General features: G+C 39.4%; 1 protein-coding gene across 1 annotated transcript; it reads left to right on the plus strand.

The window, feature by feature from the left end:
• Window positions 1-372: 372 nt before the first annotated feature.
• ppp1r15b (protein phosphatase 1, regulatory subunit 15B) lies at window positions 373-4678 on the plus strand. Its single transcript, XM_067590503.1, has 3 exons — window positions 373-797; window positions 1623-2983; window positions 3710-4678. The coding sequence occupies exons 1-3, from the start codon at window positions 632-634 to the stop codon at window positions 3917-3919; spliced, it is 1737 nt and encodes a 578-aa protein (XP_067446604.1). The 5' UTR covers window positions 373-631; the 3' UTR covers window positions 3920-4678.
• Window positions 4679-16967: the final 12289 nt, after the last annotated feature.

A 16967-nucleotide genomic window follows, 5' to 3' on the forward strand; every position in this document is an offset into this window, starting at 1 on the left:
AAAATTCACTTATAAATCTGTTAGTGGTCAAACAAAATGTATATAAGGGAATGTAAACAGAGCAAACGAGTAGGTTAATAATGTGGGACTGAAATGGAAAGGGTACAATTTCATTTACATTTTTGCTTTTCACTTGCTTGGAGTCTTTTGAGAACTTCCTCTTATCACATCAACTTCGGTTTTACATCATTTGATTTCAATGAATTTTTATGCAAGTGTTTATTATATGGAATTCCCAAAATAGGTTTAGAAATTACGAGCACTTTCCGTGCGTCACACGTCGCATGAATATGGGGGCGTGGCTTATTACGTCAGGGGCGGGAGGTGTGGCACGTCGGCTGACGTCAGGCTTTGTATATAAGGATACTGGTGCAACAACGAGACATTCACTCCTACGATCTAGACAAAAACACAACTGAGAACATGGAGACAATACATGATCGCATTTGACGAAGGATATCTAAAAATGGCACAGACTTGCCGGAAAATGAAGCGACAGCTCAACAACAACGCTCATCTGTCACTGACAAATACGCGAAATCTCTTGGTTTTCGACGAGGAATACCAAAATACGTGATTTTTAAAACGAACGTTAGCGCCGTAAAGCCGTAAAGAAGGAGAGAGAGAGAAAATGGCCACGATTGTCGGTTCCGAGACAAGTTCTGAACGGACGGCGATGGAGAAGTTCGACAGCAGAGGAGGGATGGCGCTTCTGCCTTGGACCAAACAATTACTCACCGTGTTGTGGGAACAGCTTCGACTGCTGGTTCAGGTCATTTACTACACCTTCATGTCAGGTAAGAGTTAAAACTCGTAGGTGGTTTTACTCACTTCTGCTGTTTTTCATTCTCTTTATCTGCTTCACTCTCTGTGACGGTTTAACCGTTGCGGTGCGTTTACTGTTAACTGGAGAGTCCGGTTATCAGTAAATTGTATCGTTACTCTCCTTTTTAGAAATTTAACGACAAAAAGAAATATAATTTAATTATAACCATTATAAAGACATTTAAACAAGGTCAGAGTAGATGTTAGTGGTGCCCAGTTGTCTATTATCTTCATACATAAGCTTATTTTCGTCTTGTTTGCGTCCCTGTAGAGTTCCTGTGTTACTGAAAGGGGAATTTGTAGGATTGTTACTATGAATCATAACACAAAAGTCTGCTATATATAATCCAGATCAAATACCATATCAGTTTTCAGCCGGATTAATTTCTTAAACACACATTAACATTAAAAAAAATCATCTATATAAATAACTACCAGTTTTACTTCTGATTACAACTTTCAACATGAAGAACATAAAGTAAACCAATGATGATGATGATGTGCTGTTAACTTATGTATATTTTAATATAGGTTTTCTTATTATAATCCTTTTTTCCATATCATTCAGCCTTATTAGTATTATATTTGTTAGTTGATAGTAGAAGTTTACTTCCTATAATATTCCCAGAAACACTTATTACTATTTTTAATCAAAAGATAGATAAGTGCACCTTTTTTAAGAAACAAAAACAAAAAAATAACTAACCCACCATTGTATTCACCACTACTTTAAATCATTATTCAAATCATTCTTATTCATGCATCTCTTAACACTTTCCTCCTCTTTTTTTCCCCAGTTTTCCAGATGTTCAGGTTTGAAGTGCATGTAAGAATTACAGACGAGACAGGTCAGCACATCCAACACATGACCACGGCAGCAAACCCAACCGAGTCCTTCCTGTTCTCCTCGTTGTTTGACGGAGACAACGGAGTCATGGTCGGCGGCTCAAATCCCCTCTCCAACTTCTGTGCTGACGTCGGTGACCCCTTCAACGGGAAATCCACCGCCGAGGCCCTTCTGTCCACTCTACGCGCTGACGACCTGTGCTGCGGACTAGTGGACGACTTTGTGGCGAGAACTGCTGGCAAAGACGACGGCATCTTTCTGGGACACCAATCCGGCTGGAATATGGGCTTCCCCGGCGACTGGAACATCTTTGTGTCAAGCAGCGACTGCTCTAGTTCAAACGACAGCTGTCACAAGAGCGGCGAGAAAGTCTTCAAACAGGATATTTCGAAAGAGAAAGTTTTCAAACAGGACACTTCAGAAGAGGAAAGAAGCTGTCACTGGAGTAGTGAGGAAGATCAGAACGTGGTAGAATTCGACAGCGAGGAAAGTAAGGCGCTTTGGGAGTCCCTGTCGAAATCTAGCGATCCTTACAACCCCTTCTTTTTCTCTGCCTGCATATCAACAAACACAAACATGGGAAAAAGTAAAAGCGAAGCGCGAAGGGACAGCAGCGATACTGACCTCATGTCAGTGAGCAAGGCCAGCGAGGAGCCGTTGGGGCCTCGAGGCCTCAACATCTGGGTCAGTCGCTCTGACAGCGAGAGCAGCTGGAGCAGCTGGGCCAGTTCGGATGGATCGAGCCCAGACATCGACAGAGAGGAGAGTGAGAGGCTCTTGGACTTCTTCAAATGTCCCGATGACCCCTACAATCCCATGTGTTTCACTGCATGCACAGTCAGTAGCAACCCTCAATCCACCACAAAACAACAAGCCTCACTTCCCGCAACTCCCTCCAAGTCAGACACTGACACCGAGGAGAAGGAGAGCAGCTTCCCTCCTTCTTCATCCGAGGATGACGAAGAGGAGCAGCTGTGGAAGTCCCTCTGCCAGAAGGACGACCCGTACCACCCACTCAACTTTCAGGCCCGTCTCCACAGCTCCCCGACTACCAAGCTCCCGTCTGGAGAAGATCCAGATGTCCCTGATGTCTGCCTCACACAGAGTCCACCCAAAAAGGAGAAGAAATGTGAAAAAGAGCCAACAACACCCCGAAGATCCAGAGCCAGCAAAACCGCTCTGCCAGAGAGGCAGTTAAAGCATCATTCCCACCCAGACAAAATAGTGGTACCCTGGAAACGACCTGGGCAAACATCTCGGTCAGCTCCAGAGGAGAAGAAGGAAAGCAAGGCCAGCACCACCCAGAAAAAGGTTATTATCTTTTAATATTTTCTAGCTGAAGTGCCAGACCTTAAACATACACAAGACAAGATTAGTTTAAATGGTTCAGTGACACCCTTGGGGAGTTTGAAATAAAAATAGTCTTCTCTGTGACTGTTGACACATTGAGAAAAAAATGTTTAAAAAAAATTCACGGTTCCACTTTATTCTGCTGTATATGACAATCTTCAGCCAGTGTTCCCAAAACTAAGAAATGTGATCCTTTTATTTGTAGTTCATACATTAATATCACAAGGGAGCGTCATCCTCTTACTGTGATAAGGGTTTATTCCTGTCTCAGTCGGCACGTACTGTAGTCTGTTCAGCTGAGTTGTTGTTTGTTGTCGTCTAGCAACGGCACCAGTCGTCATGACTAAGCCGGTCATGTGACTCCAGTGATAGAGCAGAGAGTCTGACTTGTACGTGGATGAGTTGAAGTTGCAGCAGTGTTGCTCGTCAGTTGACTGTTACATCAGTCAAAAAATAAACCCTGAGTCAGAAAAATAAGTGGAATCCCATTCTTTCAAAATTGGTGTGGGAAAATACAAAGATCTTGATTTTGTAGCTTTAATAACATCTGAGTGACTCATATTTGAACTTTGGATGTCCCTTATCTGAAATACATTACAAGCATACACAACATACCTTATAACCATTAGTATCATCTGATCAAATGTATTAATTTTTTTGTCTTTATTTATTTATTTATTATTTTAGGTGAGATTTTCTCCTCTTGTCCAAGTCCACGTCATGCAGACCTGGCCGTTTGCCCGACAGGCGTCTCGCAAGGGACCCTGGGAAGAAATGGCACGGGATCGCGATCGTTTCCGGAGGCGGATCCAGGAAACGGAGCAGGCCATCGGCCACTGCTTCAGCCAGGCTCACAGAGAGAAGATCCAGGCGTACCTGGACGGTGCCTTGAAATAAATCAAAGCCCTGAACACTGAATGTTTTATTTCCTTTTCGGATGAGGACTCGTGATTGGTTGCAATGCAACAGTGATTTTTGATTTAGGCCAATTAGAAATTTGATGTTAGGCCAACTTTAATGTTCGGTGTCAAGTTGAACAACCTTGTACCTCAAAAGGTTTTATACATTGTGTGACTGTTGCACTGACTGACACTTTGTCATATTAACCTCAACATTAATGTTTGGAATGTTGTTTTTTGTATGCCTTATATGCTGACCTAGTAATGTAACTTATTTATGCCCTATGGAGCTTGTCTTTTATTTTTTACTGGTGGTTTTAACTGTTTGTACATGTTTTTATGTGTCTGAGCAATTCCCAGTGGTGAATCTAGAAGTGACCAGTAGATCATGATGATATCATCAGAGAGCAGAGCTTTACAGTACGAAGTGTTTTGAAGAGTTTTATTTAAGCACGATGGATACCTACGAAGTTCTGGTGCAGTTCTTGTCTTACTGTTCAAATATTTTAGTTCTTTATTTTTTTTGCCTTGTATTTTGTTGTATTTTGGCACATAATAGCAGCCTTTTTAGCACTGAGTGTGACGATGGATGTCGTTGATATTATTATTATTATATTGTCTGAAATGATTCAAACACTTTGTCCCATGTGACTCACTCAGCTTCTCATGATAACATCATGTAGCTGAAAATATGTCAAAAAGTTGTAGCACATTTGTCATTAGGTGCTTTGTTGAATAAATAAAAATTGTTTTATTACATCATAGTTTTGTGTTTTGTAGTTGTAGGTCTCACAAACCATAAAGAGAAGAGAGCACACATGATCTGTTTAACCAAATGCAACCAAACAACACAGACAGACACAGAAAGCCACTCTGATCAAAATCACTTCCTGTTTTCAACTCAGGCCTACGTATGTAAATTGTCTGTCTGCCATTTCCTGCCTCGGGCATTGAAAGTGATATTCAGACAGTACACAAAGTCCCAGAAATATGTAAACAACACACGCTGCAGAAAATATCCTGAATGACACATTTAAAACAGAAAATGAAGCCAAGATGTTGGGTGTTGTCTTCACAAAAAGCTGAAAAGGGAGAATCAATTCAATCAATTAAAATCTGACTTTGTTGTAGGAAAGTTCAGTTTTGTGTCACAGATACTGATAAAATACTGCACACTACAGTCTGTTTACATCTTAAAATGACAGAAACATGGACAATGTTATCCACCTTTTCAAAATAAAATCAGCAACATCAGCCTTACTCTGGTCAAACACAGCAGTCTAACCTTTTACCCAGTTTGCACACACCCAGTGTGTTCATTCTACTAGTAGAGTATAGAGACTTCCACCCATGGTGATAAAAAGGTAACAACATAACCTCTCACCCTCCCTTGTTAGTGTTTTACACACACTGTACTGTTCTCCACCAGAAAGCACTGACTTGGTGATTTGCAGTTAAAAAGGAATATACAAGTCTGTGTTAAAACTGAGCTAACTTTGGTTGAAATATCAAAGTTTTTTAAGACATCTGGGTCACATTTTAACTGTTAATTCAAAAGCATTTCATTGATTATTTTTCAACCTGTAGTTAGGACCTGCTTCACATGGAAATGCAGTGTTTAAACAGCATTTACATGTAACCTAGAGGTATTAAAAATATTAATTTTTTCAACCAATTGTTGATCTAAATTGACATCTTCTGACCCACAAATCACAAAAACAGTATGTAGTGGGTTATACACTATGTATCCAGTCTGTATTTTTTGCTCCGTCATGTGTTTCAATCATGAAAGATCCAATTAAATGTCTGCAGTGTGTAGAAATGGTCCAAAACAACATGGATTTTTATTTATTCATTCATTCTAACCCATCCCTGACTCATTTTTTAAAGGCTCATCACTTCCCACTCATGTACATTGTCTCACTCACTCTCTTCCCCCTCCACACACACACACACACACACACACACACACATTCATGTTTCCATCACTTCAGAGGACATTCCATAGACTTACATTCATTTCCTGGAGTCTTATCCTAACCTTAACCATAACCACCACATGCCTAACTCTAACCTTAACATAACCCTAAACTAACCTTAACTTTAAAGCAAGTCTTCACTCTAAAATGAATGATTCACGTTAAGGGGACTTGCTTTTTGTCACCATAAAAGAGGCGCAACATGACTGTGTAAACAGATTAACGTCCCCACAACATGAGCAATACCTGGACCACACACACACACACACACACACACACACACACACACACACACACACACACACACACACACACACACACAGGAGCTTATAATTTCCCAGATGGCTGTGAGTCTCTGTGCAGACTAACTGCTGTAAGGCTGTTGTAAGACAAGGGTTAAAAACACCAAGTATGATGAAATGACTTTCCTGAGGGATGAAATCAATTAGCAGGTCTCTGCCGCTCTCCCCCTGCCAACACACACACACACACACACACACACACACACACACACACACACTCATACAGAAAGCCTGGTGCAAAGGTGAGCAATCGCTGACACTGTTGCTGTGTCAACCCAGCGGTGGGTCTTCTGTTGATGTTGTCCAATCACCCTCCCTCCCACATGTTGTGTATGTAATTGATCTCCTGTTGGTCTCAACACACAGAAAAATGAAGGTTCTCTAGTGAGGTTAATGGTTCTTTATGGCACCAAAATGACAAAATTCGGTTATGTTTTGATATTAATGAGCTGCAGCATTTCATACATTTCACAGCATCAGGGAGGGACCGTAGTGAGTGTCCTGCTTTAGAAAACCTTTCAGCAGGGCTCTTTCACAGCACCGGGAAGCAACCGTCTTCAATAAGTAAACAGTATGAATCCCATCTGGCTGGAGTGAAGAGTTAAGAAATATGTCAGAGTATAGGGGAGGAGGGTTTGAAAAGGGTACATTTATGTTCAGGAAATGCTTGAGGAAAAACAAGAAAAAAAGCAAATATTGCCTCCCTGTGATAGAAGAAGACACATATTCACCTTCAACTTGTACACATTTGGTTAAACTGATTTTCTTTTACAGGTTGAGTAATAATTGGTTCTTTTTTGGCTGTGTTGAATAGTCTGTTTCTTCCTTTCAGAGTACAGAAACTCTGGGATGGCCACATTCAAAAGAACTGAAGAATTAGAAATCTGTTTGTCTACCTGCTTTTTAAACAGTGGCTAGACAAAATAACTTCCTCCCTGCATGAGGAGAAGATTAGCTGTCTCAGAACTGGCTCTGGTGAAAAGATCGATATTATTTGAGGACCATTTTAATGGACTCTAAACCCCGATAAGAACTGTGAAAGAACATTGATTTCCCAGCATTTTCTTTTTTTCCTGCAAGGCTCATAGATCAATATGTCACTAATTAGATTTTGTTGTTGTTTGTTCTTCTGTTGTGGAGTGTTGTATTTGATGCAATGGATGTAAATAGATACTTTAAATAAAGGTGTCTGAATTCAATTGAATTAAACTGAGAATAGTGTCACCAACCAGCGATATCTAACCAACCTGTCATTATCAGTTGTCATTTACTGCCATCAAGATACATGAAGCAACATAACATTACTGTCCATCCTCAGAATACGAGTATGCTGTGTATTATGAATGCTGTTTACACCAATGATTTAAAGAACTTAAAAATGTATAAAAATAGAAGAGCCTAATCTTTTGGTGGTGCTGTTTTGGAGCTTTTCTTGCATGATAATTAAGTTCTTTACAGTCATTAAACCTCTGGCTTTCCATGATGCAAGTCTGTGGAACCGTTGTTGTCAGGAGTGAATGTTTTCTAGGTGCTGCACCTTTGTTCCAGAGGCTTTTTGAAGCCGATGACATTAGCTGTGAACTGTAACAAACTCTAACATCTTTTTTTCCTCTGGTGTGTGAGGGCAGAGCGGTGAATGGTTGCATTTGTCCATCTGATCTTTCTCCACTTGCCTTTCCTGTTTCTGATTGTACTGAATTCCTCAAGGACATTCAGCTGGTGCTTTTATCCGACTCACTGTGAGTGAGCAGCTGAGGGTTCAGTGTCCTGTTTAAAGGACGCTTTAACAAGACACAAACGGCCATCGGTGGCGATTGAACCTGTGACTTTCGAGTAACAAGATGCAACCTTCACTTCCATTATCGCTCCTGCTTTCCGTTCCTTTCTCCTCCTGCATTGTTTCTTTTTCAAACCCCCCCACTCTCCTCTCTCTGTATCCTTGTCTCCATCTTTCTCCTCCTCATCCACTCCCACTATCATTAGTTCTGCGGCCTAGGCGACCCCGTCTCCAGGCAACCGGCATGACTGGCGAGGCATTGAAAGGATTGCAGGTGATTGCAGCAGCAATATCATCATCATCGGCAGCGGCAGAGGCAGTGGGTTTTCAGTCCCACACACACACACACACACACACTTGTGGTTGCCCCTCTCACTCGCCTGCCAGAGAAGCACATCTCCTGGGTCACAATTAGCTGATGATGCAACCTACCAGCAGCTATTGTGTCTGACACAGCTCATGCAGACAGACTGCATGAAATGCAAAAGGCGGAGCAGCTAATCTTCTTGTTTACTTTATTATACAGTTTGTGTATAAAATATAAGGATTACCCCCATGATAGTGTGGTGCCAACTGTTTTACAAAATCCACATCTCACCTGTCTTTAATTTGTGTCACTTATACTCCCTTTTCATGACGTATACATTCCTACTTCATGCGTTTAAACATTCTCTTCATGATTTACATTAAATCACATTCAATATTTGTTTACATTCAGCATTTAGGGTCCACAGGGGGATTGTTGCTTTCACTTACATTCACCTGGTCTGGCTCAGTGATTAATAAAGTGGACTTCATCATCCCTAGAGGGCCCTTCAAGGGGCTCCAGAGGCCCTCAGCAAAAATAATGAATAGTTCACTATCATTTTATATGAATAAATAGAAACTACAATCAAAAAAAACCAATGGCTATAATAACCATTCTGTCCACTAATATGTCCTTATATGGGCAACTCATACTACTCATTAGGAAATAGACGGGGTGTGACAAATACATGAGCAGTAAACACAAATCTATTCCGGTAAATACTCATGAGGATTAGTATGTCTGACCAACACCCAGACTGAGCGCTCACTGCACAGTGTATTTATGTCGGTGGAGGATTTGAATAGGTGTAGTGTTTCATTTGAGCCACTGGGGGACACACCTCTCATCTGCTACATGACACAACGCACACACACACAAACACACACACACACACACACACACAGATGACAGCAAGAGGAGGCCACAAAGTGCAAAGAGCAACAGCAATAATTAACGTTTTCCCTTTAAATTACAATAGTGGGGACAAATTATGAAATTATGATCAATTGATACATTTGTACCTCAACATGTCCTGAGTGAAAACCTTCCCATTAAGTCTTCATCCAAAACTCTACAGTAATATGACAACAGTGACTCAAGATACGTAGATCAGGTTTATTTAACTTTTTGGATGTGCAGTTAGTACTGAAACTTGACAGTTGTTGTATGACTAAAATCAGTACATTTTGGTAAAATCTTTAAGCATTAAAGCATTAAAATACCCCTTTTAACCACCTCAGGATATGAAACATATTTGCAGCTTCCTCTCTAGAGCTGCAACGATTAGTTAATTAATTGATTAGTCAGTCGACAGAAAATAAATCAGCAAATATTTCAATAATTAGTTAATAATTTTAGTCATTTTTCAGCAAAAACACTAAAAATTTGCTGGTTACAGGTTCTGAAATGGAGCTTTTCTGTGTAATGATAATAAACTGAATATCTCCAGATTTTGGACTGTTAGTCAGATAAAACAGGACATCTGAAGACGTCACCATGAGCTCTAAGGAATTATGAGGCATTTTTTCACTGTTTTCTGACATTTTATACACACAACAATTATAGATTAATTGAGAAAATAATTGGCAGATTAATCGATAATGCAAATAATCATTAGTTGGAGCCCTCTTCCTCTCATATTTGGACATACAGTATCATCTGTATCTGAGTCTATTTAAAAAAAATTGTCTAGACACTGAAGAACTATTTACCTCTGCTGCCCTCATGTGGTGAAACAGACAACATCAAGACCAAAAGAAAAAAAGTTTTTAATTGTTTACTGTTCATTTGTAGCTTAATCTGAGATCTTACTGAGTTTATAGTAAAAAAGCTTCTCATCCTGCTGATAATTTCTCAAGCCAACCTGTGTTTTTCTGTATCTATTAGAGCCAACACAATGGAAGTGAAAGCCATTTGTCCAACAGGATGATACAGTATATTAAGACTAGAATCTCCTGTGATATACATATAATGAGACAAACTTTTTGCTACTTATGTCTCAGTAGAAGCAACTGACCTCTTTGTACCCATCTACGCCAAAAATGACTGTGCTGATAAGAGAAAATCATGTTTAAATATGGTCCCTGAAATCATGTAAACAGGGAAATCATCTTAGTTCAGCGGATTGAAACAGAACAATTACAGTGTAATCCAATCCACTAAGCTGCTTTTGGAGGATTCCCCGCTCTGATCCGGCTGATGGACCAGCTTCTGACTGACCAGCAGTGGTCGCCTTATTGAAGAACTGAGCTTATGATTGCAAAGCCCACTGCACTTCCCGGGATGATGGGGAGAAGGATGGCAGTGGGGCTGTGACGATTAGTCGATTAAACAATTGGTTGATTAACAGAGAAATAATTTGCAACTATTTTTGATCATCTATTAATTGTTTTGAGTCATTTTTGAGAAAAAATGCTAAAATTCTCTGGTTTCTTTAGTCCTCTGTGATAGTAAACTGAACATCTTTGGGCTGTTGACTGTTGGACAGGACAAAACAAGACATTTTAGGTTGCATCTTTAGCTTTTCTAGTATTTTATAGACCTAACAACTAATTGATTAACCGAGCAAATAATTGACAGATTAATTGATAATGAAAATAACCCTCAGCTGCAGCCCGAAAAGGCAGGGAGTTACTGTAAAACCTGCTGTTGTTCTTGTTTCTTTTCAGGAGCAACGAAAGACAATTTTTGACCACCATGTGTTCGGGGGTTTATCCAGTGTGGTTTAATCAGTTTAATCAGACAAATGATCTCAGAGTGTTCTCAGTCTGGAGAGGAATGTGTAATGAGTTTTCCATGTGACATCATCATCTGCTATGTGCCCCATCAGTCTGTCAGTCAGCCTAAATAAATAAAGTTCCTTTTGGATGGCGTATGACCCTTAGACTGGCAGGGTTAGTGTTTCCATTTCCTCTGGGGCCGTTCGGGCTAAAGTTAGCTACATTCTTGTTATTCGAAACATGGCATCACCCACATATCTATCATAATGGAAGAGAGGAGGAATGCAACATCCACCAGAGGAGAGACTGTGACTTTAAGTTCTCAGTCGACACTCAGCGGACTCATTATGTTAAATTAATTTTATCACCACCAGCTGTGTATGAAGCCCCTTATGTTCACTGTCATTAAAACTCAGTATAGATGTGAAAGGAAAATTTATGCCTGCCCTTTAACTCAGCACCCAGAGTGTGATCTGCTTCCAGTTTCAGTGTTATTTGCCAAATTTGGGAGAGATCAAATATAGCTTAACCCAATGCAAAGAGGCTCAGAGGTAATTGATTTCAGGTGCCCGACACACCAAAAATATTAGTTACAACATCTTTTTCAGATTCACAGATGGCATGATTGGGAACAGTTTCTCTTTTCTGTGCAGACACAGAGAGCTGGCAGATGTACTAGATATAAATTAATACAAATTTGAGAAAATATTTATAGTGTGGTCTATGGAGTATCATCAGGAAGTGTTGTGTAAATTACAGTTAATATCTGGAAACCTCAGCTAATCCCAACAGCAGTATTAGTGCAGCATCGTTGACATACAGCAGTCAGGCAAATACATTTATTTACATTTATCTATCTTTGGGCTAACTTTCCCTTTACACTTAAACTTTTTTGTATTTTACTTTACAAAATTGTAAATCTTTGTTGTTTTTTACTCACAATTCACAAAAGTATACACGAAAAACCCGTTGATTTCCTCCTACAGCTCAAATACATGATAATGTAAATGTAGTTTTCCTGTGATACCCGGGAAGGTTTAACAAGATGGGAAGAGTTTTCATCATCGCATCAGGAAAAATGGATGTCAGATAAGTTAACAAAAATTACTTTAAATACTTGCACTTATCATGTAAACTTGTATTGCCCACTGCAGTAAAATTCCACTCATATTGCACTCCTCTTGTGCCTGAAATGAAAACAAAAACTATAATGTTATGTAAAAACTATGTTGTGTGTTCCCAAAGTCCAGTGGTGAACAACCAAAATGAAAAATTACCACACAACACAATAATTGTGTGGAAAAAAATATTTTCTAGGCCTATATCTATATCTTTCATCTGTAAAAATGTCCAATATTCTTTACCTTCCTATAAAGTATTGACATTAAATTGGATTTTACTAACACTAACACTTTAATTTGGAGGCAAATACAATAAACAATCAATAAACCTTTTTGAATACAGTTTCTGTTTCCCCAAGCAGCTTGAAGATGACATCTGAATTCCTGCAGAGGGAGACAAAGTGATACAGAAAATGTTCCAGATAGTTGCTGGAGGTTTCATCAGTTCCACCTGATTATCTATCAGTACAGAAAATACAGAAGATGTACTATTTTGACAGTGAAAAACTGATGTTTGTGATATAATTGGTCCGTGTATGAAGTATAATTCATTTGCAGTTGTTCATGCTGTATAATGAAAACCCCAATTTTTGGGGGGTATTACCACATTTCATTGTCTTAACAGGTGCAATACAATTCAGCGCGCTAAAGTGTCCGCTTGTTTCATTATCCAACTTGTAAAAAGACAATTGAAACAGGAAGTCGGGAGCCGGAAACAGAGACAGCTCGCCTTCAAAGTAAAAGTTGCGCGTTCTGTAGCGTGTTGGCCTTCAAAGTAAAAATTGCGCGTTCTGTAGCGTGTTGGCCGCAGTTCAATTTAAGGAGAGGCTACGATAAATAAATAAACAAATAGACTAAATAATGAACATAACTCATAACTTCTTTTACACACCTCGAAGATGAAGCGGAGACGGGAGGTGGGAGAAGTGAATTAACTGGACCCTCTTCAGTCATATATGTAGGGATTTGGGGTTTTTTGACATGCATTTTTGATTTATTAAGCTCACAAATGTTTACATTACCAGCAATGTGTTTGTGTATGCAGACTACAAAGTAAAAAAAATGTTAATAATATAATAAATGTCATGTGTCCTATTTGACAGGTGTGGGACCTCTGTTGGTATGTTGATGAATAAACTCATCCAGTGACTGCAGCAGGATAACCTGGAAACAGCCAGAGGAAACTAGCAGAGAGCAGAGTAAAGTCCATCATTCAGACAGTGACACATTTAAGTTGTTTTGAATGAATGAAAGTGCTGTAGTAGTTTATTTTTTGTTTATTTTATTTTTTTGTTATTTTCATACAGTCTATGGTTTACATCCATATTGGGTGAACAGTGGAGCAACTGCACTGTATCCCATGACCTTTATCAATAAACGATTACTAAGATCAAGTGATCCAAATGCGAAAATTCAATCACGTGATAACAAAGTCTTGGAAAAAGCTAGTAAGTGACCCTTGAGTTTGGAATATTCTAACACAGATGACCTATTTGCTCCCAAGGTGAAGAATAAACGCTCAATTTTCTGATTATCACCTTTATCTTTAGTATTATTCATGTAAAATTCAGTTTAAAAACACATCCTTTCAGCAATTATTTCTCACGTTCTCATTTGCTGAGGCTGATTGGGGAGACTGAGATTGAACTAACCGTCTCATAATATAAAAACACCACATTATTCTCCTCTGACTGTTGCGTGGAGTCTAAAGGTTAAGCTCTGAATCCAATGGTCTCCCTCAGGTGATAAATTTAGTTTTTAAATTTAGGAGCTTGAGCAGGAAGAGTGAAGCTCTATCAGGCCTGCAGGCTGTTACACAAGTCACAAGCTCTTGTATGGAGCAGAGCCATGCATTATTCACCCCACATTTACATAAGACACAATGGGGAGAACAGTGCCAGAAATGTGTACGCCTGAGCTGCGTGTGTGTGTGTGTGTGTGTGTGTATTCAGTGTACAGCGTGCAAGCGTTTCTCTGAATTTCTTTGCCACCTGAGGTTTTTGCTGTTCTGCCAACGGATGTTGACGCAATACGGACGAGGGCAAAGACCCTCAAACTCCTCCCCGAATCCCTGAAAGCCTTGGTTACACATTACAACAAGACAGAGAGGGAAGGAGGGAGGGAGAGACTGCCAGATGAAGAATTATATTGTTTCTGTGCACATTTGTCTTTTTGCCTTTCTTTCTGTCTGAGGGCTCTGTTTGGTGAGGGCTTGAAGCCAAACAAGGCTTTGCGATATTGTTAAATAAACAGAAGTTGGCTCAGACGTGAATCACTTCCGAATTCCTAGACCATGATGAAATCGTTTTATGTAATAAGTTGCTCCAACATATAATGATTAAAAGATTTGTATTTGCAACCATCACTTCCTTTTGTGATAAATTTTGTTGTAAACTTTTTGCAGTGTACATGAGACATGCAATAATAAGCTGTCATCTCTTCTGCTCCTCTGTTTTTACAAGTTTGCTGACAGTGTGACTCACATTTCATATCAAATTTACACAGTCTTCAAAGCTTGTTATTGCTTTTAGGTCTGAAAGCTCAAACATACTAATAACACTAAAAAAACAAATAAAAATACATACGTATGATGTTGAAAGAAAGCTTGAATGAGATAAGTGATGAAACCATTGCACTGAGTTCTATGTAAAACACATCCTAATCACAAAGTCAAAGAAAAACATCTCGTCCTCACTGACTGAGGCCATGCAGATTAATCCTGTTTGCCCAAAGGAAGTTCTGGCATGAGTTTGTCACTTTCTTGCCAACAGGAAGTAAAATCAAAATTTAAATATAAAATCCAAACTGTCAAGAAGAACGTGGACTTGGACAGCTCTACAGCCGGGAATTTCATACTAAAAATACTGTAACGCTGGACAGCTGATGCTTCATACTAACCTCAGATAAACTCTCAAATGTAGTTTTGCACAAAATGATGCTTGTGCATTTTGTCCCCCGTCACTTATATTGGAAGCACATTAGGCACATTAGGAAGGGACATGCTTTTTGGATCCCTGACAATTGTTTTAAGACAGACTCGAAACACTGAACCCATCCTTTAAGCTCTCTCAGGCACTGAGAGAACAACAGATAAACTACACATGAGAATTATTTCTGTAAATTCACACATTTACAGCTCAAAGGACTTAAAAGATAGGTTCACATTTTTTCAAGTCTGTCTTAAAACAACAGTCAGGCATCTGAATAAACATTGAAACAGGTTTTGCTTGCCTCCTGTTCATACTGATCAATAAAATATCCCTTACAAATGCACAAATCCACAGTTCTCCTTCTGTGCAAAAATGTATCTAGAGTTTAGTTTTAAAAGTTTTTAGAGTCTGAGGCAGATCATGTGGATATTTTCCAAGGTTACGGTCTTTTTAATATAAAATTCCCTCATTGTGTTTCCCTGTTGAGCTGTGGTGGAAGAATTGCAACAGAAAGAAGGAATTTGGCAATAAAAAGACTTAATCCACTTGATTTGACTAATTTGGACGGCTGAGACTTCATATTAGCTTCAGATAAACTTGACTTGACTTGGTCAGTATGAACAGGAGGAATGATTACAGCAAGAAAAACCCTGTTTCAATGTTCATTTGGGCTCCTGATGATTGTTTTAAGACAGTCTTGAAAGATTGTGAATCTATCTATTGTGAACTGGTGGCACAACAGTCAAAACTGCAGAAGCTATTACTTTCCTTGTCTGTAGGTGGCGCTGGTTGGACTTGAACTGCAAGTTCAGAACTGCAAGCCTGAGGCTGCTGGTTTTGTGACTGTACATCTGAATGACACTGGCTGCATGGCATCAGGTCCTTCAGTGTGTCCTTGCTGGTATGAAGCATAAAAGAAACTTTAACAGCTTTTTTGCAGATTACCGACGTGTCCAATTTGTGGGTATAGAATGGAAAATCTCACTTGCAATGGCTTCTGGAGTCTGTTGACAGATCTCAATTCCACCTATAACCTTCCAAACTTTTTTTTTGACTTGCTATATTCACCTTCCATGTGTCTTTTCCGGTCGCTGTACCCTTGCCAATGGGAATCCAACACTAAAAAGAGTTTAGTTCTGCAACTTTTTAACACAAAAGATATATAAAAATGTAAAAGAAACGTATTGTAAAATGGTTTCCACTGTACTATTTGCTACTGTTTTTTCAAGTGAGGTTGAGAGATGTTTCTGTGCTCTGTCACCTAAAACAAAAAGCAGAGTTTTCACATGATAAACTGGTCCATTATGTGGGAAATGGTAAAACACCTACATTTTTGCCCCCTGGCTGATTTGTGTAGTAAGAGGCCCCAAGTGTTTGCAGTAGGTGCGGGGGGGTTAAATCCACCTCCCAGAATCCTGTTCCTTGTCTCTGTTTCTGTGTGTTTGCTTTCTTTGTTTTCTCTTTATTCTTTCAGCAGCTCCACACGCACAACTGGAGATACTGGATGTCCTGGCGGCTGCTGTTTTTGCAGCAAAACCGAAGCAGGGAAGCAACAGGCACAACACAAATAAACACATCAGATGACTGCTGTCTGCTTTATAAAATCTATTGTTCTTCAGTAAATAGTGTGGAATGAGACTGCTTATTTCATGTGGTGTGGAACATTTTTATCCAAATGTGAGTACACCAGAGCCGGTGGAGATTAAACCACCGCCGAGTAAAAATTACACCATCTGAAAAACAAGATGACAAGGAAAAATACAACTGCAATGTCTAGAGGTAAAAATAAAGGACAACACGATGGAAAGTGGTACAATAAAATGCCATGAATGACAAAGGAAGCTCAAAATAACTGACATTACCTTAATCCAGGAAATGTGTGCACTTATGTTGAGGAAGGAGAGATAAGA

The sequence above is a fragment of the Thunnus thynnus genome, chromosome 5, assembly GCF_963924715.1.
Source record: "Thunnus thynnus chromosome 5, fThuThy2.1, whole genome shotgun sequence".
Taxonomy (NCBI): Eukaryota; Metazoa; Chordata; class Actinopteri; order Scombriformes; family Scombridae; genus Thunnus; species Thunnus thynnus.

Coding starts and splice junctions, on each gene's coding strand:
- ppp1r15b (XM_067590503.1), top strand. CDS start 632: ATGGCCACGATTGTCGGTTCCGAGACAAGTTCTGAACGGACGGCGATG. Junction 798..1,622: donor TTACTACACCTTCATGTCAG/GTAAGAGTTAAA, acceptor TTTTTTCCCCAG/TTTTCCAGATGTTCAGGTTT. Junction 2,984..3,709: donor CCAGCACCACCCAGAAAAAG/GTTATTATCTTT, acceptor TTATTATTTTAG/GTGAGATTTTCTCCTCTTGT.